We start from the raw sequence: 25,094 nt of genomic DNA, 5'->3' as shown, positions 1-25,094 counted from the left end.
AGGGCTTTAAATGACAGAGACCTGGATTTGATCCTGAGAATAATAGGAACTCACTGAATAACAGAGTAACATATTTATACTGTAAGAAAACCATTTTGACAGTTGAGTGGAATATGGCTTGGAAAGAGTAAAAGGACTTGAGATGGGGAGAATTATTAAAAAAACATTGCAATAGTTTAGTTGAGAGATAAGGCCTGAATTTCATGAGTTGTATGGATAGAGAAAAAGAGAAGCAAACAAAAGGAGCTGAAAAGAGAGAAAAGTCAATATTTGTCAGAGGATTATATATGTGGAGGGAGCATGAGGAATTAAGAATGACACAGGTTGTAAATGTGGATGACTAGGAGCATTAATGGTAATCTAATAGTGATAGGGAAGTGTGGAGTAGGAAGGGGTTGTGGTGGGACAAGATAATGAGAGATGGTGCAATGTTAGTCATTAATAGACATTGTATGCCATAATGGACAAAGCCAGCAAGACTTTAGTTCAAGCCTTGCCTCTATGTGACCGGGACAAATTATTGACCCTCTAGAAGTAAAATTTCAAATTGCAGAAAATTGCAGTCTATAAATTGCAGAAAATTGTAGGTGAATTTCTTCACCCTGAAGTTCCCATACCATTGAAACTGCAGATCTAGACCCTATCCCTATCCAGACCTACCCATGAATTATTCAGGAACTCAGGATTAGAAAGTAGCTGATTAAGGGAAGACCACCTCACTTGGACTACAGATGACTGTAGTTGATTCCAAAAACTCTGTTATTGTAGATCTATTGTTATAGAAATTTTTTTTTAAATATGGATTGGACTGGATGGTGGTCGTGATTTTCTGATTCTGGACAAAAGTTGATAATATAAACTTAAATAGTTTTTAAAATTTAGAAAAGGAATATTAATCTTGGCTTCAAGAACAATTTATGCCACACTAATCTCGTATCTTTTTTTCATTTAAAAAGGCTTGCTAGACTGGTAGAACATAGAAATAACTAAAAGTCTTTCCATATTTCTGCTTGTTGAAATTTCCCTTTTCCTGAAGGCTTAGTTGAAATGCTTTCTCCTTCAAGAAGCTTTCCTAATTCTGCTCATCTAAGTGATTGATCATTAGTCAATCTCCTGCCTCTCTTTTGACTTCTCCAGTGTACTTCATTCTGATTTGTGTATTTGTGTACTTGCACATATTGACATGTTGTATGTGTAACTTAGACACACCAAATTGACCTATCTCCTAAATTTGACATTTCATCTCCTATTTTCATACCTCTATACAGGCTGTCACTCATGGCTGAAATACCCTCCTTCTTCACCTGTTCTTCTTAAAGAATTCTTAGCACCAATTCCAATAGACTTGTTATGGAAAGTACCATCTGCATCCAAAGAGAATTATGGAGACTGAATGTGGATCAAAACATAGTATTTTCACCTTTTTGTTGTTGTTTGCTTTTTTTTTCTTATGCTTTTTCCCTTTTGATCTGATTTTTCTTGTACAGCATGATGAATATGGAAATATGATTAGAAGAATTATATGTTTGACTTACATCGTATTACTTGCTGTCTTGGGGAGAGGAGAGGAAGGGAGAGAGGGAGAAAAATTTGGTATACAAGGTTTTGCAAAGGTGAATACTGAAAACTATCTTTGCATGTATTTGGAAAAATAAGATATTTTAAAAATAAAAACTGCCCATTTAAGTGATCAGTCTTATTTCCTGTTTAATGGAGCTAACAAGTATTAAAACATGTTCTACTAACACAATCAGTTGTTGGGGGGATTAAAAATTCAACTTTGACCAAAAAATAAAAAAATCTTTAGCACCCTTCAAGACTCAGTTCAGATGGCATTGCCTATGGGCAGTTCATACTAATGAGATAACAGATTCATCAAAGTCTTATTCTTCCTACTAGACCCTAATTCTTTTAAGTCCAGGGACTTTTATTTTTTGTGTTTGTATTGCCAGGAACTTGCACATGATAAGCATTTAATAAGTGTTTATGAAATTAATTTTCCTTCAGTGCCTAATACATTTTAACATTCTCTTATCATTAAACCATTCATTTTTGCATCATTATCAAGTCACTGTAAATGCAGTGTCATCTTACCATATAAACATATATATGTCTATGTAGATGTATAGATATATATTACATACAAATATATATTTATCTGAAAAGTTCATTCTATGATAACTGTGATATTTTTAAGTTCTAGGACTAGTTCTGGCTATATCCAACATAATAGCAAATTGAAAGAATTTTTTTGGCGAACTTATAGTTACACTTCTCGTTTAAGTGTCATTTGCTGAAATAGCAATGAGAAAAACTTTTATGATTTCTTTTCTAATCATTATTGTTTTAGGCTAACACTGACATTGTCAGATATGCTTATAAAGAAAAAAAAAACTTTGATGCAAGAGTAATAAATATAAAAAAGAAAGCTGGAAAAGGTGGCAGAAAAAACCTGAATTCAAATCCTATACTTATAATTTATAAGACCCTTAGAAAGTCATTTAATCCCAGTCTTAGTTCCCTCTTCTATAAGACAGGCCTACTTCTTAAGACAAAGTAAAGAGAGTACTTTATAAATTTTAATAATCACTTATGGAGGATAATGAAGAATTTGCCTTTTTCTTCTAATATTGCTGGAACAAAGTATAATGTCCTTAGATTTAGACGTGTGAAAATATATAAACATGTATACTTTCATAGGCTTATTTCTTCAGATGTCAGAATGTTAGATTGCAGAAAAATACTTTGATTTCCACCTCTGACTATTTGAAGAACTGTCATCTAGAATAGGAACTAGACTTTATCTGTTTACTTGTAGAGTTTAGAGCTAGAAAGCAGGTGAAAGTGACAGGAAGGCAAGAGAAAGAAAAATGGGCTTTCTTTTAGATAGTGAATTTACCGTCACTGAAACTGTGCAAACTTTCACATGATCTGTCATGGTTTTTGTTGAGGGAGTTCTTAATTGGGAAGAAAGACAATTTCTTTTAAAGTTTTATTGCTACCTTTTGTTTTCATACAGTTCAAGCATTTCTTTTATTATCTGCCACACCATAATGAACACCCCATAATTGCAAAATTTTTTTTAATAAAACTGATAAAGCTATGTGATATCTCATTCCTCTCCAAAAGAAAAAAGGAAATGTTTTTCATCATGTTATCCAGCACCAAGATTGTTTATTACAATTAATCTGGCTACTTTTTAGTGACATTTAAAAATATATATTATTAAAGTAATGATATGTATTGTCCCTCAGTTCTATTTCCTTTTACTACACAACATTTGGTATAAGTTTTCTCATATTTCTTGCATTTGTAGTTCTTTTGGCATAAATATATTCCATTATATTCACATATACTTCAGTCTTTCTCTAAATTAAAGAACATAAAGTGATGCTCTCAAAAATTTGGTATATCGTGAATAACTTTGTCTTTGAATGGGTGTGAATGATTTAGTGGCTTTTCTCATATAATTCTACGTTCCCCATCTCAGAAAAAAAAACAACACTGGTACCAATTGATAGATCTACCTATCAACAATGCCTTCTTCTATTTACATTTTCCTAATTGTGTTTGAGCAAAAGCTTTTCAGTTTTCTGTAACCAAATTTTTTATTTTCAAGAGTCTCTCATTTAGATAAGAATTTAATTCCTTAGCACAAACCTAAAAGATAACTTTTCCTCCTCTAATATTTAGATGTGACTTTTTATATTTACGTCATACTTATGAGGAATTTATTGTGACATGATCTATGCTACTATGAAGTTAAACCTATTTTGACAAATTTCTTAAGTTCTTGTAGTAAATGGTTTGACCTCTCCAATTGCTAGGATACCAATTTCATTTATTTTTCAGTCTTTAGGTTTTTATGCCCAATCTGATGAGTGTTTGTTTAAGTCAGAGGAAATGAAATCAAGCTTTGCCCAGATACAGAATTAGCTTTTCTTCTGTTATTTCTTCGGAATGTCCCATTGACAAACGTTTCATAGGCTGATCATTTTAAAAGAGGAAATGCAATACTAAAAACACTAGTCCTTCCTTTTTCCACGGAAGGAAACACAATACTAAGCACTTAAGTCTTTCCTTTAAAAATAAAAAAATTATGGAAGCACACTCTTATATTTTACAATAATTATCTAACCAAAAAAAAAAAAATTCTGTAGTTGATTGAAGAAATCACAGAAAAGGAGAAAAAGAGAGAAAAGAGGACAAGTTATGAAGAAAGTCAAGCTGAAAAGAGGTAAACTGATTCATCTTCATCTTCCTCACATTTAAGCCTGATTAACTTGACATTGGCACTATCACGAGAAAAAAGCACTTAAGGTTACTGAAGTTACCTTAAGAAAAAAAGGTATTTATTTGGGACTTCAAGCCAAGGCCAAAAAAAAAAACCCTAAACAAAACCAAAAAATTTAACAGGAAAGGCGAGGTAGCCCCTGCTCTTTAAGAGGTCCCCCTAACTGGGAACTACGTACAAAAATGGTGCAAAATTAATTTCAGAAGAAAAATAGTCCCAACGTGAAGAACAATGTCGCGCAGGCCCACGAGGCCGGGAACCCTTTTGGGCCCATCCTTCTTAAGTGGGGCAGGGCAGGACGCACGGAATGCACGAATGCACCAGTCCGGGTTCTCGAACAGGGAGAGGGATTCTCGGGGGTACGCAACTATCACGCCCAGGACCCGAGTCCCCAAGGCCACGCGGGGAGGACTGAGGTAAAGCACGCTTCGGGCAAAAGCCCGGATGTACAGCACGCTTCGGGCAAAAGCCCGGATGTACAGCACGCTTCGGGCAAAAGCCCGGATGTACAGCAAGCGGAAAGTGCCTCTGAATGGCGGATTTTGCCCGATTTGATGATTACGACGTGACGCTTTTCTGGCAGGCGGCGGGGTTGGGTTAATTGAACGGGAAAAGCGGCCTCGGGATTGGCCCGCGAGCTCTCGCGCTTTGGGCGTTAACCGCTGGGGGTGTGGCTTAGCGAAGGTTGGTGCGTGCGCAATTCGTCTTGCGCAGAACCGAGTGGCGCCCGAGAAATTTTCCTTCGTCACGATTCGGCTTCCCATACGTCCTGTAAAATATGTCTTTACCTCGTTATTTCCCAATCTCTAGTTACTCAGGCTGAATCCTAAGGGTTCTTTAATGCTTATTTCATTTTTTTTTTTTTTGAATGGGCAGAATGTCCAAATAATTAAAAAACCAAAAAAGACCCAAAGTTTATCATTTTGCAGGCTCATGTTGCGTCCAGGCCACATCTCCCTAATAAGGCTAATCTAGGCGCTCCAAACGTATGCCGAGCCCTGGTTATCTGCCGTAAACATTTAAAATAAAAAGTCATAAATCCAAAGAGACTGCAAAAGATTTGTTTAAAAGTATCAAGATGCCTAAAAAAATGAATTTTTTTTTTTTTTTTTTGCTAGCTTTGAGAAAATTTCTGGAGTCAAATTGGGTCTAGGATGTTTCAGTAGAGGAAGAATAACAATGTTAAACTGCTGACTTAAAAGAAAAAGAAAATGGAATTATTTTGAGGGGGGGCAGGGAGGCCATGAAGGGGTAGTGGGGTGACAACTTTTATTAGTCTTTACTGAGGGATTTTCCAGGTGCGACAGGCTGACCAAAAAAAGAATACGTAGAAAAGAAACGGGCAGTATTAATTCTTTTTTTGTTTTTACGAATTTTTTACTTCTGTAACTAAATTTCACAAACCATTAAACTTGGCTTTTTACTTTCTCCCATATGATCGTGCTAGTCAAAGAATAAAAAATAAGAATGCGTTCAACTCTTAGTCATTGGAAATTCTTTTCTACTAAGTATAGAAATGAGATTTTAGAATGGTGAGAATAAGAATAAAATCTGGAGTTAAAATTTGTTTTTTGTTGTTGTTCGTTTTTTGTTTCGTTTTGTTTTTTCACAAGGTTGGAATAAACTGGACACTTTTTGTGAGGAAAAATGGCCACTGCTCAGATGCAGAGAAATTATATGGTATGACTCCATTTATATGAGTATGATACTTTGCCACCAGAAGTATACCAAGAAGTCTTTAAGTGGGGTTCTCTGATTTCCAATTACTTTATAATGAATTTTTTCATTTAAAAAACAATAATTTCATGTTTTGTGTCTTATTATGTAAATTGTTTTCCCAAGAAATAATGATCAATTTGCAAGTGCTTGACATGTTGAGAATACGTTAAAAATGGATTAAAAAATTTGGGGGGAGTTTATGCTTAAATTGCTAGTTCACAGTCATTTTATACTGTATTTTACTGAGAGTTGTTTATTGTCTTTAAGGAATTTAAGTTTGTCAACTTCTGTCCATCTCTGAAAAAGGAAGTTCATCCCTCAAAGACAGTTCTATCTGTTTTTCTTCAAAGTGCTTGTTGTTCTAAGTGTAGAAGAAGCTTATGTCTGTTGTTTCTGTCTAGACAATGACAAAAAAAATTATCTGGCAGGTCATTACTATTGTGTACTTGCATATAATTGTTCTGTTACCAGTTTATGTTAGCTGAGTGGTGTAAATTTGAGTTACAAAAAGTCTCCTTTTATTTAGCATGGGATTCCTCAAAATATATTTAATCTAAAAGAACCTACCCGTTTCCAGGGTTCTTAATTACTTAAAAGACTAGTAGGGGAAAGTAACTAAACCTATTCAAAATTGTTATTGCACTATTTTTGTCAACCTTTTTTTACAATGACATTTGGAAAATGTTTTAATTGTCCTTAAATTTTAGAGTGCAGTGGTGTTTCCCAATAAGATTTCAACTGAGCAACAGTCTTTGGTGTTGGTGAAGAGGCTTCTAGCTGTTTCTGTGTCCTGCATAACATACTTAAGAGGAATATTTCCAGAATGTGCTTATGGAACAAGATATTTAGATGGTAACAACTTATTAAAGACCTTTTTAAAGGATGTGTCATTTTAGGTTTTTTCTGTGTTAAAAATTCTAAATTAGCTTTGATTTTTTAACATTTTAATTTTTAAGGTTTTAACAAATCCATTTGAAGTTTTGCATGTCTTTATATGTATAATGGGTATTATATTTCTTACCTTTTCAGTGGGTGGGAGCTGGAAGAAGGGAGAAATTTGGAATTGAAAATAAAAATAATTTAAATAGAAAAAAGAATCCATTTGCCCCCTCTGCTCCCCCTTTTGAAGGCCAATGAAGATTGTTATTTATTTTATTTTTTATTTTTTGGCTTTGTTTGAATTATTTTTTCCTGCCATTATATGTGAATAGTACAGTGTATTGTACAGTCATATATAATAATATCTGTTATTGTGTAAATTTAAATAAATTAAAATAATATGGGCATGGTATACTCTCATTGATTCTTTTTTAGGCAGTCAGTTTCTTGGTTCTTTATATTTCAATGAAGATGATAGAATGTTTTTTCTAATTTTTCAAGATTATATAGTAATCCTTATAAGAACTTACTTTAATAACTAATAAAACAATGTGTTCATATTTTTCTTGTTAAAAAAATACACATTTAGTAATATTAATTAACTGTAAATTAACTGCTAAAATTCAACAATAATGTAAATTTAATCCTTGCTATGGAGTACTAGGTGGTACAGTGTATAGAGTGTTAGGCTTGGGGTCAACAAGATTCATCTTCCTGAGTTCAAAAGTGGCACAATATACTTACTATTGTGTGACCCAGGACAACTACCTTAATACCCTGTTTGTCAAATAAGCTGGAGGATGAAAATGGCAAGCCCCTTCATTATCTTTTCCAAGGAAACCTGAAATGGTGCTGCCTGAAACAGACAAGACTGAACAACCAAAAAACCATTGAAATATCGTTTGCCATTTCATTCTTACTTAGTTTTACTGTAAATATAATTTCATTATTTCTAAATTTTTATGGTTTTTTTTTCAAGAAGCAAAATATTATAAGCCTCTTTCCTATATTTTTATGTTTAGATCTTTGTGTCAAAATTCTGAGAGAAGATAAAAACTGTCCAGGATCCTCCCAGTTAGTGAAATGGTAAGCTACCTAAGAGGAGAGCTTTCCCTTAAATCACAAGAATATGTGTTGTTTTAGCTATGCATACTTTAAATTATTTAACTGAATTTCAGTGAACCATTCAGCCCTTACAAATTCATTATGTTTCTTCATATTTTCTCAGGTTCTATAACAATACAATAGCCTCAATTTCTTAATTACCTCTCATTACCCTCTTCTCCAATGGCTTCCAAAATCTTCATTTTTGCCTTTAGAATAATTCCTCTTGTCTCATTTCTTATTTCCTGCTATAATTTTATAATTTTTCCAGACTGTGTAAAGGAGAAGACTCTAGTTAACTACAACAGTGAAACCGTTTTAAAATCACTTTTATAATGAGCTATCTTGAAGACTTATGCAAAGAACTTAATTTTCTGGAAATTGAAATATGCAAGAGTTCAGGATAGAAGACAAATAATATTTGATTTTTTTAGGATGCTAGGATGCTATGATGCTTTGCAGAAAAAATACGTAAGTCTTCCATCGTCATTTACTTTTTATATCTGTAGATTATGTTAAAGGATTACTAATTAAAACTAAAAAAGGCACACTCCAAATTAAATAAAAACTGATTTACAGAATATTTATAATGAAATAGTCTTGTTACTTTGTCATTTCTATCAATTGAAATTAATACTAAACAAGTGTTCCCAAGTCCTGACAGCGTTGTTTTAATTAATGGATTAAGACATGTTTTGTTGTGAATGATTATTAACTTAAAAACAGCATATTAAAGTTATGTGGATTAGTAAGCTTTCCATAAGCTTTCTTTTTCCATAACTTCCTCAGCATATCTTTTAACCATAAGTGTCAGCATATCCTCTAACCATAGTGTCAAATATGTTAAGTTTTATATGAATTAGCAGAGATTGCATTAATGAGAATTAACTCCAGATTTCTAATATACTAACTTAACTAAAATTTGATATGAGCATAAGTGTATATATATATATATATATATATATATATATATGTACATACATTATACAGAAATTTAGCCCTAGAAAAACTTGTGAAATAAGCTATTTGTAACAAAATTCATCTCCCTTTTTAGGGCTCTCTCAAACACTTTATTGGGGTCTCTTTCCTTCCTATTTTAGGCATTCATGTTTTACCTTTTCTTTCATAAAACTAGCTCCCAGAAAAGGAGCAGTCATGTCATTCATGTAAAAGTATAGATTATTGATGTATTAACATTTTAAATTTTTCAGTATTTACTTTTAAAACTGGCTTTAAAGTTCTTATTTTATTTCAGCCAAAAAAACTGACAATTATTATTGTTTACATCTCTTATTCTGAAATTTTGAGCAGTAAATTGTCTGATAGGGGATAATTGGGGGACAGGAGGGTTTTCTTAAGCCATCTGTTTATGTAGTTCACCTTATGCCATAGTAATTTCCTGTTGGAAACATAGTGAAATGGTAGTTTTAAAATGTTAATGACCTATCATCAAATGTTTTACCAAGTTTTTGTTTTTATTTTTGTATTTCAGCTAAGGATGATTGTTCTGGCAGTAAGTATTTTTGATTCTTTCTTTTCAAGATTATTTAATTTGGTCTTCTCTAAATGATTTCAAAATTAAAGGTAGTTTAATCAGTTGTTTCTTTTATTGAATTTCCCTAATGAATTTAATTAAAATAGACTTAGTCTTAAATAACTTTTCATTATTTTTTACAGGTTTACAGCAATCCAGAAGACCCTCAGGTAAGTCTGATTGATCAAGTTAAATAATGTATAGCTTTTAATGTCTAAAAAGACTTTATTTTTTTGACTTATGATATGACACAGGGAAGATATTAGACAACTTTGTCGTTTTCAGGAGCTTTCACACAATTCCTTATTGGATAAGGAAGTTAGGGCTCCATGGGGATGGCAGGATTGAGAGCAGCAGGAGCTGTTGTGAGGGGTGTGCCCTGTAGTAGGAGGAGGGCGGCTTGTAAGTAGCTGGGGAATAGGATGGAGATAGGAAGAACCTGGACACAGAGTGTTACAGAAGTGCTTCGGAGTAGCTCTGTGGACTACCTGGCATGCAAGGGGGCATTCCAGGAGGGTCGGGTTCCACACATGCATAGAAGTGGAGGCCTGAAGGGCCCTCACATATGCAAGGAGTAGAGACAGGATAGGACAGGAGAAAGGAAAGCAGAAAAGCCGTGCAGGGTCTTGAATGCCAGGCAGAGGGCTCTGAGCTTTAGTGTTTCTGAGAAGAGGGGAGGCATTGCCAAATGCAGGTGCAAGGAGTAGTATTCTGGAAGGAATACTGAGGAAATGTGGGGAAGGCGAGAAGACTAAGGAGGCTAATAGGGGGAGGAGGTGAACGTCTCTACTCATTCTTCTGGGAGTGAAATAAAAGGGAGAGGGAGAGAGATGTGGGAGACATGATGGTGCTGGGACCTAGGACCAATAACTGCATTTGTATGATGTGCATTGGTATAAAGAATTGCAGAGTAAGAACTCAACTGCCTTTTGTAACTTAAGAGTGTTGAAGAGCTGGCAAGGAAGGTTAAGTGGCTTGTCTGCACAGCTAGGAGGTAGTAGAGGCTAGATTTCAGTCCAGGACTTTCTGGTTTCAAGGACATTGTCCATCCTTGGACTGTGCTGCCTCTCATAACTGATTGACTAAGAGAGGGACAATTAATGATAATACCAGGGATAGAAATAGTGAAGCAATAATGTTGAAGTGAAAACATAAGCTTGGCTTTGGACGTATGTAGTTCTGAGTCCCTGGTGACATACTGAAGTGAAGTAAATAGATGAAATTTAGTTTTCTTATCTGTAAAATAAAAGGATTAGGTTATAAGATTTAACTTCTTTTCTGCTACTAAATCTCTTAGAGCAATGATGAGATTTGGGAGCTGGCTGCATAGAGGTACTAATTGAAGCCCTGGAAATAAATCATTGTCAAGGGAAGAAGGTGTAAAGGTATAAAAATCAAAGAAAAGAGGAATTGAAAACACTTACATTAAGAGATTGGTAAAGGATTAGGAACAGACAGAAGGAAGGAGAGAGAAAGGGAAAAAAAGAGAGAGGGGGAGAAAGAGGGAATGGGAGGGGGGAGGGAAGGCAAGTAGGCAGGAAAAAGAATGGGAGTGAGAGAGAGAGAGAGAGGTTGGCAGAGATGTATGAAAAGAATCAGGAAAGTGTGGTGTTTGAAGATAGAAGGAAAAACAAACCAATTGGAAAAAACAATAAAATAGTATTACCCTTGCAGAAAGGCCAAGGAGAAGAACTGAAAAAGAGACCATTTCCTGGGACAATGACCTAGCAGTTTCAATAGAATGATATAAGGCTGCAGTGATGCTGTTTGTACTAGGATTACTTGTCTACTGCTTTTTATTATACAAAATACTGCTTCTCAACTAAATCCCAACAATATTTGATGTCAGACAGAAGAAACTAACATTTTCTTTGATCTTCAAACTCTCAATAAGCATACTCAGTCCTTTTGCTACTCATTTGAAATTTGAAACACATTTCAATCAAGGAAAGAAAAAGGTCAGAAATGAAGAGAAAGGTGTAGGGAAATTTATAAAGACAGTAAAAATAAAACAAAGAGTTCCAGAGATACTTAAGACAATTCTGAAGTGAGAGTAGAATGAGAAAAAAGTCCCTTTCCATTTAAAGTTTTAGATTATGCAGAAAATAATCAAATATCAACATTTCTTGAAGAAAAAAAAATTTTTTTCCTGATTCTTTTGGGTATCCAAATGAAAATACACATGATTGTAAGGCCTTATTAATCATAAAAGGCTATGGAAATGTGAGTTTTAGGAAATAGAAGATAATAAATTTATGTTGATAATAATAGAATATGGCACTTAATCTCATTCTCTACAGGCAATTTGAATGACAGTACTGTTGCTTTGATAAAAGGGTGTGCAGAAATTGGGTCTTATGCTGATTGGTGGAAAGATTAAATATATAAATAATCTATCTTATACCTTGACCATAAAGCCCTACCCTCAGTACCATCTTGTGGTAGTGAACATGATTTCTTGAAGACATCACCAAGACACAAGTTTTGTCAAGTGCTACAGAGTTTTAAATAAGGGCTCAGGGACAGTGTATGTTAGCCAAAGACTAGGCTAGACAAGTTAGGAGAAGACCATCATTACCAAAGAGTTGGGCACCAGATAAATATTTTTGTTTTTTGTAGTACATAAAGATTATCTACAAAGGCATAGATAGAAGGGTTGCAATTATGGCTCCCTAATTGTAGTGAGTAAATGAAACTGTAAACAAGTCAATATATTTCAAAATTTAAAATAATAGCTTATGTCTACATATTGTATTACAAGTTGCAAAGGAATTTAAATGTTATTTAATTCTACAACAGCTCAGTGAGGTAGACAGTGCAAGTATTTTTATGTCCATTTTTAAAATGAAAAAATTGAGACCTAAAAAGGCTACTTGCTATGCACAGGTAGTTTAACATTTTCTGTTACCCATAGATGGTTATGTACTTTGCTCACCTTTTTTTTTTTTTTTTTTGTATTTTATCTTTTTGTATACAATTATTTATATATATTTATATATATTTATAATTGTAGTTAATATAAATATAAAAAACATTTTCAATTTTATTTAATTTATAATCTCTACATTTTAATAGTAAATCAAAGCAGCAAATAAACATTTGGAAACTAACATTCTGGGGCATCTAGATGGCACAATGGATAGAGCACCAGCCCTGAAGTTAGGAGGACTTGAGTTCAAATGTGGCCTCAGACACTTAACCACTTCCTAGCTGTGTGACCCTGAGCAAGTCACTTAACTTCAGTTGCCTCAACAACAACGAAAAAGAAAAAGAAACTAGCATTCTATATTAAATACATAACTATAATTTTTTTTTTTTTTTTTTTTTTTTTTTGTATTTTAAGACAATTTCAGAATGTTATCAATTTAAATTCAAGTATACCAGCAACGGACCAGTCATGGATCTCACAAGGTATTTTTCTGCTAGTTTCTTCCTTACTGAGTTTCACTTATTTCCATTAATAAAACTAATATAAGAGTTTTTAAAGCTATTCAAGCTACGCTATCTGCCCACTAATGCAAAGCTGTTAGAGTTGTGATCCTTTTGTAAAGCGCTATACAGCATAATTGTGTCTCAGGAAATGTTAGTCTTATGAAAAATCTGAACGAGTAGAAAGGTGTTGAAATTACTTAACTATTTTATTTGGGAATTGGAACGAAGTAAAATTAGACAACTCTAGTTTCTTTTGAATGCTTTTATTTTTTAAAATGACTATTAAATTACTACTATTAAATTTAAAAATAAGTGTTTATTTTCATGAAAGTTTTTACCTGAATAATGTTTTGATATATTTGAATATATTTTAAAACATTAAATCTGATGTATAAATTATTGCTACTTTAATTTCTCCAATTTTTTTTCTTTTTTTAGTAAAAGCAAAGGCAGCTGTTCCAACTTCTCATCTTCTGACACAAAGAAAGCAAGTATTCTCTTAATTCGCAAGATTTATGTTCTGATGCAGAACATGGGACCTTTACCTAATGATGTCTGTTTGACAATGAAACTTTTTTACTATGATGAAGGTACTATTTATATTGCATTTTGTTTTAGCAAATATAAACAGGTTTTATTATTGAAATAATTGAATTTAACTGTCCTTTAGCTATATGGTCTTATAGCCATACCATTATAAATTTCAGGAAACTTCCTATTTAATGTCAATATTTGAGAAACCGACTTGGAATAATTTAACTATATAAAGTGTTAGTAGTTAGTACTATATATTTTTCTAAAATGACAAGAATATGTTTTAGGGGCACTTGCCTCTCTAAGTTACATATATTTTATTTGACTATGACTTACTTGTTATATTAAGAATTCAGATAAGGCCTTGTAAGTTGTACTATTAATTTTTCTTTGAGTTCATAAGAAATGAAGTTTATATTTATTTATATATATGTGATTTTTTTGTAGTTACACCACCAGATTACCAGCCTCCTGGTTTCAAGGAAGGTGACAGTGAAGGAGTATTATTTGAGGGGGAACCCATGTACCTAAATGTTGGGGAAGTTCCAACACCTTTTCATAGCCTGAAAGTGAAAGTGACAACTGAGAAAGAACGAATGGAGAACATTGATAAAGCAATATTAACACAGAAACAATTAAAAACACCACTGCATGAAATCCTGATGGATAAAGATGATCTGGAAGAAGAATTTATGAATGTAAGACTTTGTGAAGGTTTTACTCTTAACTCTAGTAGTCGGGGGTTAGGAAAAATGATCATTTACCTTATCTTCTGTGAACTTCATTTAGTACAGTCTAGGTAGCACATTGGATAGAGGGCTGTACCTGGAGTCAGGAAGACCAGAATTTAAATCCAGCCTTAGATACTTACTAGTTATGTGACTTTGGGCAAGTAACTTAATCTCTGTCTGCTTCAGTTTCCTCATCCGTAAAATGGAGATAATAAAAGTACCTATTTCCCAGGGTTATTATGAGGATAAAAATGAGATAGTATTTGTAAAATACTTTGTAAACCTTAAATATTAAATTTGCTAAATACATTATATTATTAAAATAAAAGTTAGCAATTATTATAGACTTAATTTGAAAGAAAGATAATTCAAACTGGGAAGAAAAAAAATTTCCCTATTAACTTTGCTTCATTAATGATATATGATGTTATTTAGTGCATTTATCTTGAAATATTCCAAAATCTTTGATATATCTCCTTTAAAATATCCTCAGGTATTATTTTAGATATTATTGGGGCATACAGATTATTTTTCATACTACTCTGTCACTTGCAATCTTCTGACTAAAGAAAAATATAGGATCTGTAAGAAGTGATTTGCTAAATGGTGATATCTGGGCTCAGTGCTTCCAGTGATGCTAATCTTTATTTCAACAATTATTTCTTTATGTTCTGATGTAGAGTTGGTGTCCTTTACCTCATTATGCCTCTTTATCCATGATCCTTTTAAAAAATATAATGTTCAATGTACTAATCCTAGGTATTGGAGATACAAAAAAGACACCTAATGTAGATGATGCTCTTAAAGAACTTAGGATCTTGGGCGGGGGAATACCTGGAAACAAATAATCTGTGCAAGAAAGGATGTGATAAATATTAAAGAGTCACTTAGGTAGAGTGCTCTGAGTGATTTGAAGTAGGAAGAGATCACTTTCATTTGGGGAAAAGGTAGAATCCGAATTGGGCCTTGGAGGAAGAGAGAAATTCAAAATATGTGACTGAGAGGAGAATAAAGATAGTCCATTTAAGCATGGTGCTCAAATGAGAAAAGATGAGATTGGAAGGGCAAGGTGAGACTAGAGGATAGAAAATAAGAAATTTTGGCTGCAATTGTGAAATGAAGGAATAAATGAAGGAGTAAAAAGCAAGATGGTGTAATGGAAGTCAAGTAGACCTGAGGTCAAATCTGTTTTTACAGTAACCAGTTGTGTAGCCCTGAGCAAGTCATTCAATCTTTGTCTACCTGTTTCTTCACCTGTAAAATGGGGATAGTAATACCTACCTCCCAGAATTGTGAAACTCATATAAAGTGCTTTGCAAACTTTCAAGCACTATATAATTACTAGATAAGATTTAGTATCATGTGGATTCAAGGCCCTTGATTGCCATCTTCTGGACAATCTGCAGCTCATCTTTGACCTTCTCAAATAATAGTTTTCAGAAATGAACATAGTACTGAAGCAGGGATGCCTTAATTATACTGGGACTATTTTCTTTCTATTCCTGGAAGCTGTGCTCCCCTCAATACAATTCAAGATTACGTTAGTTTTTTGGCTGCTACATAATATTGCAGAATGAATGAATGAATAAAGCATTTCTTAAGTGTTTATTATGCAAAGCTTAGTATGTAAGCCCCAGGGGATATGGACAGAAAAATAAGACAGTCCCTTCTCTTAAGGTACTCACATTCTAATGAGAAAGACACTCACAGGGTTGAGTTATCATCCTTACTCTATCTCAGAGGAAAAACCTAGCTTTTATTCTTTCCTGGAAAAATTTAGAGTATTTCTAGGAAAACTAAAAATGAGTTTATTTTTTAAAATGTTTTCACAGGAAACTTTCTTAAAAGCCTTGGTAAAACTTAGATAAATTATATCCACAGCACTCTCAATTTCTAGTTTAGTAATTCTATGAAAAAGGAAATGAGATTAGTCTCTCGTGATTACTGTCCCTTTGCTTGAAGAGGATATATTGGCTTTTTTAAAACACTGCTTCCCTTCCTAGATGCTGTATCTTTAGCCATCCAGTCTAGAATTTTCCAGGAATCAAAATCAAGCTTGCTGGACTATCTGTAATTTGCAGACTCCATTCTTTTCCTTTTTTGAAAATCAGGACATCATATTCCCTTTTCACAACTATAAAAGATGGGTTTCTATCATTTTGCTGACAGTGATTCAATCATCTCAGCCAGCTCTTTCAAGACTCAAGCATATCATCCATTTGGGCCAAGTGACTTGGATTCAGAAAAGACAGTTGGTGTTCTCTAGGCACCTCCTTATCTTGGATATCTGCTACATATAAGTTATTTTTGTTTTATCTTTTCTAGTATAAAAGTCATTCTCCACAGGGAAAACCAAAGAAGAAATCAGTAGCTCACCTTTGTAATTCTATTGTCAGTCATCATCCTGATCTCCTGAAGAACCACTTTGGTCATCCTCTTTCTTCCATTATAACTTTAAAAAAAAAATTATCTTGCACTTTATTTGCCAGAATAAGCTCATTTTGAGCTTGAGTGTGCCTATTACAATTTTTATAGGACTGTGCCTAGTTTCTTTCTTTTTTTTTTTTTTAATTCTCTATTGCCTGGCCTTTACCTCTGTGTTTTGAAATTTATTTTTATAATCTGATTTGTTACTAAATTCCTGTGATGTTTTCAGACAAATCTTACTTTTATTGAAATTATTTCCCTTTGTGTCTTTAGAATTTCATTCTTGAAATGTCACATCTGAGCGGACTTCCTCTGAAATATCTTTTCGCTAAATACTTCAAATTCTTCATTCCCCAAATCTATGTAATATGTCATAATATGTCTTCATTACCTCTCCTTTAGTAGAAAATTGGGGCAAAAAAATGCCATCTTTCCACAGGATTCATATACTTTCCACTCTATTGATATAATTTCTCCCTATTAGTGAAATAAGATCCCAAATAGAATTTCTCCTTTTTAGTTCCTCTGCTTTTTTTTTCCTGCTGACCTGTATTCAAATCCTGCCTCAGATCTTTACTAGCAGTTTGACCTTGGGCAAGTCATCTCTCTCAGGCAGTTTCCTCATCTGTAAAAGAGAGGTAATCCTAGTACCTATCTCAAGGATTGTTGTGAGAAGCAAGTGAGTTAACATGGAAAGCACTTGGCAAACTTTTTTTTTAAAAAACAGCTGGAAGGATAGACATTTCAGGAATAGAGTTCAGTATATGCAAATGTTTTCCTGACTCCAGGCCCAGTGCTGTATACACTGTACCTCCAGGGTGACTCTAAATATTTTTTACAGAGTGCTCTGTAGCTGGAGTCAAGAAGATGAGAGTTCAAAACCAGATACTTACTAGCTGTGTGACCCTCAGCAAGTCTTGTCATAGAGAGATAACATGCTCACAAAGATGTTTATAACTGTCAGGGAGAAGATCTAATGGTATTTTAGTTGAAGCAAGATAGGAAAGTTTCATAGATGGTCAGGTTTGCATATAATATTGTGCTTATTGCACGAAGGCTAGAATACTGCAAAGCTTCCTAAATGAGATAATTCAGAAGTTTGCTCTATCTATACCAAAAAAAAAAAAAAAGATAAAAATTCTAGTCATATATATTAGAATATATAAAATATATAAAGCTTAGTATTTTATATGTATAAATATATTTTAATGTTTTATTTTTATATTTATAAAGCAGTATTTTTACCTTGGACAGATATTGAAAATAGAAAGTGACCTGAACACAGAATTGAACAGAGGAAGAATAGGTTAAATTTTGACATATTGTAAATTTCCTTTAATAATCTCCATTTGTTCTTGAAATTAAGGCTTATCTATTTAAAATCCATATTATAATGCTGCTATTGTATGACTGCAAATCATAATCAATCATTGTCTCTGAAACACTGAGGTTAGAGATCCCAGAAAGGGTCTCTGGGCACCATACAGTGTGCGTGAGTGAGCTACAAGAGGACTTCCATTAGACAAATCATTTGCCTGCACAAAATAGGCTTTGGTCACAAAATAAAAGGCAGGATACCAATAAGAAGTCTGTGTGCTTCTGTGTTATCTGTGAGGTAACCAGAAATCCCAAAGAAAGGCTCCATGGTCCCTTGTTCCAAACATAATGAGAGAACAGGATTAAGAGTCAAATAAGACTTGACAATGTATAATCTGTCTCATTATTTGAATATTGGAGTGATAAGCCTGTGAGATATTCTTAGCCTTATTTTACAGATGAGTAATCTTAAATGTTAAAGATAAGTGCTTCTTTGTGCTTGCTTCAGCAGCACATATACTCTCAGTTCACATGATTATTGTTAAAAGTATGATTAGAAGTCAGGTTTTTCTGACTTTCAGGTCCATTGACCTATTCATTACACTGCATGCCTTTCTAAATATGAAAATAGTAGATAAAATTAACAGGGTCTGGTTGTGGAAAGTGAAGGAAAGAAAAGTCAGAAGTGGCTACAAGGTTTAAAGATGGCAGACTGGAAATCAACTGGAAATAGAGCAGATTTGAGTAAGAAGATAATATATTTTTTGACATATTGAGTTTAAGATGCTAATAATTTTTCTAAATATAGATGTGAATAACCAGTAGGCAATTGAAGATACTGAACTGGATCTCTGATACAGTTTTTTAGAAGCATCACATTTTAATGAGAAACACTTATGATTTGCAAGAATTATATTTCTACAAGCATGCAGCAGATATAGTATCATATTATGTTTAATCTTTAAATGAAATAAATATGTTTAAAAATATGTAACTATCATGAGAAAAGATGGGAGATATAATTTCAGACAAATCTGGGAAAATTTGCATAAACTAATTCACACTGAAGAGAGAAGAACTCTGAGAACAATTTATATAGTAACAACATTTTGTAGAAAAACACTTTGGAAGACTTAAAGACACTGAACAGCAAAACAACCACAACTCCAGAGGATAGATGGTAAACCACCACTCCAGAGTGGTGATGGACTGAGGATGCAAAATGAGATGTACATTTAATTTAACACAGTGCGGGAATGTGTTTTTGTATTACAGCACATATTTGTTTTTTTGTTTTTTTCCCTTTTTTCTGAGGCTGGGGTTAAGTAATTTGCCCAGGGTCACACAGCTAGGAAGTATTAAATGTCTGAGATCACATTTGAACTCGGATCCTCCTGAATTCAAGGCTGGTGCTCTATCCACTGTGCCAACTAGCTGCCCCCCTAGCACATATTTGTTACAAGGATTTTGGTTTTTTCCAAATTTGGGGGAAGGAAGCAAGAAAGGAAAATAGAACTAGGGATAAGTACACTTCTTCCTCCAAAGAAGAAGAAATCACAGACAAGCAGGATGACTTTAAAGGTTGCATCATATTAAATTTATCATATACTTTAAAAGAAAATTAAGTTCTGTATTTCAGCTCTATATGTAATCATCTTTGATATTACAATTCATACAGAAGTGCTAAATTTATTTGGTGTTAGGTTTCAAATACAAATAAAGTTTAAATTTTTTAAAATTAATTTTTCATGGTAGAAAATACTTCCATCTAGCTGTTTTTGTGTGTCTCAAAAATATGTACATTTCATTCTTGTTTTCATTATATGCTTTCTATATAGGAAGATTTTTTCGGTAGTGATAAAATGACAGAGGAGGGAAAAAACGATGAATCTTCAGAAGTTGGAGGTAAGTTTATGAAAATATAGATTAATTCACCTTCTTAATTTCTATTTTATGTCATTTTAATCTTATTGTTTTTACAGAAATAAGTTTAGCTTGTGAAGAAGATGAAATTATGAGGTCTGAAGAAAGTCCAAATCTTTCCATCTCTCATTATCAGGTATAAAAACATTTTAATTTCACTTTAAAAGGACTTCAGTTTTTCTCAAAAGAAATCCAAGCTATTAATAGCCTTTTGAAAAAAATGCTCTAATAATAAATAGATTAGAGGAACAGAGATCTCTCAGATCTGTGGAGGAGGAAGGAATTTATGACCAGAGGAGAACTAGAGATCATTATTGATCACAAAATAGAAGATTTTGATTATATCAAACTAAAAAGTTTCTGTACAAACAATACTAATGCAAACAAGATTAGAAGGGAAGTAACAAATTGGGAAAATATTTTTAAAGTTAAAGGTTCTGACAAAGGTCTCATTTCCAAAATATATAGAGAACTGACCCTAATTTATAAGAAATCAAACCATTCTCCAATTGATAAATGGTCAAAGGATATGAACAGACAATTCAGATGATGATGATCTCAGATGATGAAATTGAAACTATATCCACTCATATGAAAGAGTGTTCCAAATCACTACTGATCAGAGAAATGCAAATTAAGACAGCTCTGAGATACCACTACCCACCTGTCAGATTGGCTAAGATGACAGGAACAAATAATGATGAATGTTGGAGGGGATGTGGGAAAACTGGAACACTGATACATTGTTGGTGGAGTTGTGAAAGAATCCAGCCATTCTGGAGAACAATTTGGAACTATGCCCAAAAAGTTATCAAACTGTGCATACCCTTTGATCCAGCAGTGCTACTACTGGGCTTATATCCCAAAGAAATACTAAAGAGGGGAAAGGGACCTGTATGTGCCAAAATGTTTGTGACAGCTTTTTTTGTAGTAGCTAGAAACTGGAAGATGAATGGATGTCCACCAATTGGAGAATGGTTGGGTAAATTATGGTATATGAAGGTTATGGAATATTATTGCTCTGTAAGAAATGACCAGCAGGAGGAATACAGAGAGGCTTGGAGAGACTTACATCAACTGATGCTGAGGGAAATGAGCAGAACCAGAAGATCACTGTACACTTCAATGTTGTATGAAGATGTATTTTGATGGAAGTGGAAATCTTCAACATAAAGAAGATCCAACTCACTTCCAGTTGATTAATGATGGACAGAAATAACTACACCTAGAGAAGGAACACTGGGAAGTGAATGTAAATTGTTAGCACTACTGTCTATCTACCCAGGTTACTTATACCTTCGGAATCTAATACTTAATGTGCAACAAGAAAATGGTATTTACACACATATATTGTATCTAGGTTATATTGTAACATATGTAAAATGTATGGGATTGCCTGTCATCAAGGGGAGGGAGTAAAGGGAGGGAGGAGATAATTTGGAAAAATAAATACAAGGGATAATATTATAAAAAAAATTACTCATGCATATATACTGTGAAAAAAATTATAAATAAAAAAGAAAAAAAGAATATATAAACACATAATACTTATTAAAATGAAATAATGTGAACAAAATAAATGTAAAAAGGAAAAAAAAAAGGAAAAAAGGCTCTAAATCACTAAAAATTAGGGAAATGAAAATTAAGCCAATTTTGAGATTCTACCTTATATCCTGTTGATTGTCAGAGTTGACAAAAAAAAAGGGGGAAATGAAAAATGTTGGACTTGTAGGAAAACAGGTACATTAAGTACATTAATTCATACTGATAGAGTTATAAATTGTTCCATTCTATAAAGCAATTTGGAATGAAATGCAAAAAGGCAATAAACTGTATGGCATGGCAATATCACTATTAGACCTTTACCCCAAAGAGAGTAACTAATAGGAAAAGGATCTGTATGCTCAAGAATATTCTAGCAGCTCTTTTTGTAATAGCAAAGAACTGGAAACTAAAGAAGCATCCATTAATAGGAAAATGGCTGAACAAATTATATGAATGTAATAGAGTACTATTCTGCTGTAAGAAATGAACACTGGTTTCAGAGAACCTAGGAAAACAAATGAATTGATGCAGTGTGAAATGAGCAGAACTCATTTTATACAAGAATGACAATATAATGATAATACAACTTTGGAAAACTCAAGAACTTTTATCAACATAATAACAACCATACTTCTCAGAGGACCTGTGACAAAACAGATTACCCATCTCCTGACAGAGCAGATGGACAAAGGGTGCCAGGGAGATATATTGTTTTGGATATGGCCTTGTGGGAATATATTTCATTTGACTACACATATTTGTTGCAAGAGCTTTTTTAAAATTTCTTTTTCAGTTGGGATGGGGAGGAAGGTGGAAGGGGAAAAGAAGGCAGATGTGGGTTAAATTTTTTTAAATTTAATTTAAAAAGAAAACAAAAAGCATTTATTTCCCAAGAATGAACTATTTCATTTATTTATTTTGGCTAGATGTATTTTTTTCTTGTCTTTTTTTTTTTTTTTTTTTTGGAGACAGTTGGGATTATGTGACTTATTTAGGGTCACACATCTAGTAAATATTTGAGGTCAAATTTGAGCTCAGGTCCCCCTGACTCCAGGATCTTGGTCCCTGGCTAGCTATGTCTTATAATTTATTGGCTTATTTTCAGTTCTTCAAAAATAATGTCCATCAATTTGCCTGTTTTAATAAAATCTTCCTACTATGTTGGCAGAAAGTTATTAGAAGTTGGCAGGTTCATTTTATAATAATCTTACAGGCCATTCATATATAATCATATATTTTCATGACTAAAAGGGATTTTATAGATATATAATTATAACTCTTATTATTTTACATATGGCTCACAGAATGCTGTAGCAGGAAGGGTCTTTAAAGATCATATGACCTGGAGGCAGGAAGACCTGAATTCAAATGCATCCTCAGATACTTATTAACTGTGTGACCCTGGGCAAGTCACTTAAGCTCCATCTGCCTCAATTTCCTCATCTGTAAAAGGATAATAAAAGAACCTATCTACTAGGGTTGTTGTGAGTATAAAATGGAATAATATTGGTAAATTGTTTAGCAAGCCTTAAAATGCTATACAAATGCTATTTTTCATCATTATTATTATTATAGACTAACCTCCTTGTTTTACAAGTGAGGAAACTGAGGCCTGTGAAATTGATGTGACTTGTCCAATGTCACACAGTGTCAAAACTAGCTGGCCCAGTGCTCTTTCACTTACACTAAAACTACTTTAGTACCTCTGATGTTAATCTCTTATTTTTTTCAAAGTTAGAACAAGATATTCTTTAAATGCACTTTTCACATGTAATGTTTTGTAGTATTGTACTAAAATGATATTATCTGTTTTAGGTTGAGCAGTTGATCAATAAGACTTCAGAACTTGATGTGTCTGAAAGTAGAACAAGAAGTGGAAAGATTTTTCAGAATAACCTGGTAAGTCATTCAGAATATACTAGTTATAAAATTAGTTTGTTTTATTTTTTAATCTCAATCATAGTTAATGGTGTTGCAGTTTTTAGATGATATTAAGTTGAAAGGGTGTGGCCAATTGGATGACTGCTCAAATTAAGATTTATGGGATATCTTTATCTTAGAGAAATCAACACAAATCAATATGGTATTTAGCTTTGTTGTTTTAGAAACCCAGCTTTACCAGTTTACCAAGTGGTGATCAAGCAAACTCAAAATAAACCAAAGCACCAAATCTTCCCCTCTCTTGAACTTCCCTATTGTTGTCAAGGGCACTACTGTCCTCTTGCAACTTCAGTGCCGTTATAGACTTTTTATTCTCACTCATCCTATATATTATTCATTGTTACCAAATCTTCTACCTTTACAATCTTTGCATTCTCTTCTCTACTCATAACCATCACATTAATTCAAGTTCTCATTGCCTTTTGTTTGGCTTATTTCAATATTGTCTCAGTTGGTATTCCTGCCTCACATCTCTTCTCACTTCAGTCTAGCCTCTACCTAGCTTCCAAAGCAGTTTTCCTAAAGCATAGGTCTGACCATTTCTGTCCCCACTCAGTAAACTCCAGGGGTTTCCTTTTATCTTCTAGGATCAAAGTCCTCTGTCATTTATATTATTTCCCTCCATGAAGTCTGTTTTCTACTCACTTCTGACTCTTAGTTATAAAGTATCTTGTATCTGATCTTCTTTAGTCATTTGTAATTATTTTCTTTATATTTATAGCACTCCTGGGGATACTTCACTAATTCCCTCTCATATTGACCAGATAGGTTTCCACAAGACAATGGGCTATCCTCAGAATTTTAAGGATAATTCTGAGGTATTATTTTTTAATAATGTCAGTCATGAGCCCCATTTGGTCTATTCTCTATTGATTATGAGTCTTCCCAAGTTGATCATAAATTTGTATCTAGTTTTATACTTTTTGTTAATAGGTTCAATCAAAAAATCTAGGCTTTTTAGGTTTATGTTAATTGGGGTGAGGGTTTTTTCCTTGCTCTTATATTTTCTGTAATACTTGTATTATATGTGCTTATCTACTCTACTTCAAAGTAGGGATTGTTTCATTCTTTATATTTATCCCACAGAACTTAGCATAATAGAACACATAGAAGGTGCTTAATAAATGTTTTTTGATTGATTGCAACAATTGGGGCCCTGAAATACTTGATAACTGATCCCTTTCTACTTTTCCCAGATTCAGGTTCAGTATACTTATTCGGAGTAATAAATTATGTAAATAATGCCCAATTCTCCACCCAGGAGAACCAGACCACCTTTTAAAAATCATCCTATCCTATAGCAAAAGCATTTAATAAAAACGTAAAAAGCAATGTGCATAATTAAAGGAGATAAAAGAGTATAATTATTCTCTGTCTTCCTCACACATACAGTTTCCTACACTTCCTCAGATATGAGATGACATAGAAATCTCTTGAGAAAAACTTACACAGGATGGGGAAGTGTTTTCAGCATGTTCTGTGTTTCCATTTGCAGAGATTCAACCTGCATTTAAGGCAGCTGGACTCAGCTGAAGCTTCAGGTTGGTTCTGAGGTTTTCAGAACTAACAAATATACATCATGGCAGCTGTGCTCCAGAGACTCCCCTTTCCATCCCACAGCTCTGTTATGCCAACCTAGGAAGCCCATGCTTGACCTTGGAACCTCTCCAGGTCACTTCCTATCTCTTCTTTTTCTTTTCTCCACAGATTCTAT

The 25,094-nt window shown here is 33.4% G+C and overlaps 1 protein-coding gene across 5 annotated transcripts in view; it reads left to right on the top strand.

Moving 5' to 3' along the window:
• Positions 1 to 25,094, top strand: part of HORMAD1 (HORMA domain containing 1) — a 39,617-nt gene that overhangs the window by 1,117 nt on the left and 13,406 nt on the right. For 2 of the 5 annotated variants that reach the window (XM_074263419.1, XM_074263418.1), the window contains exons 1-13: positions 4,987 to 5,065; positions 5,908 to 5,974; positions 6,721 to 6,865; positions 7,915 to 7,978; positions 8,431 to 8,467; positions 9,489 to 9,509; positions 9,674 to 9,700; positions 12,874 to 12,941; positions 13,401 to 13,552; positions 13,944 to 14,194; positions 19,810 to 19,876; positions 19,954 to 20,030; positions 23,255 to 23,338. In XM_074263419.1, the coding sequence (XP_074119520.1) occupies positions 5,942 to 5,974; positions 6,721 to 6,865; positions 7,915 to 7,978; positions 8,431 to 8,467; positions 9,489 to 9,509; positions 9,674 to 9,700; positions 12,874 to 12,941; positions 13,401 to 13,552; positions 13,944 to 14,194; positions 19,810 to 19,876; positions 19,954 to 20,030; positions 23,255 to 23,338 (1,026 nt within the window). In that variant the 5' untranslated portion in view covers positions 4,987 to 5,065; positions 5,908 to 5,941. Of the gene's footprint in view, positions 1 to 1,487; positions 1,614 to 4,160; positions 4,238 to 4,986; positions 5,066 to 5,907; positions 5,975 to 6,720; positions 6,866 to 7,914; positions 7,979 to 8,430; positions 8,468 to 9,488; positions 9,510 to 9,673; positions 9,701 to 12,873; positions 12,942 to 13,400; positions 13,553 to 13,943; positions 14,195 to 19,809; positions 19,877 to 19,953; positions 20,031 to 23,254; positions 23,339 to 25,094 lie in introns of those variants that run through there. The other 3 variants (XM_074263421.1, XM_074263420.1, XM_074263417.1) reach the window with 2 other exon arrangements.

Source organism: Sminthopsis crassicaudata, chromosome 4 (assembly GCF_048593235.1).
Source record: "Sminthopsis crassicaudata isolate SCR6 chromosome 4, ASM4859323v1, whole genome shotgun sequence".
Taxonomy (NCBI): Eukaryota; Metazoa; Chordata; class Mammalia; order Dasyuromorphia; family Dasyuridae; genus Sminthopsis; species Sminthopsis crassicaudata.
Note: the sequence above shows the minus strand (reverse complement) of the source record. Positions and strands in the feature narration are given on the sequence as shown.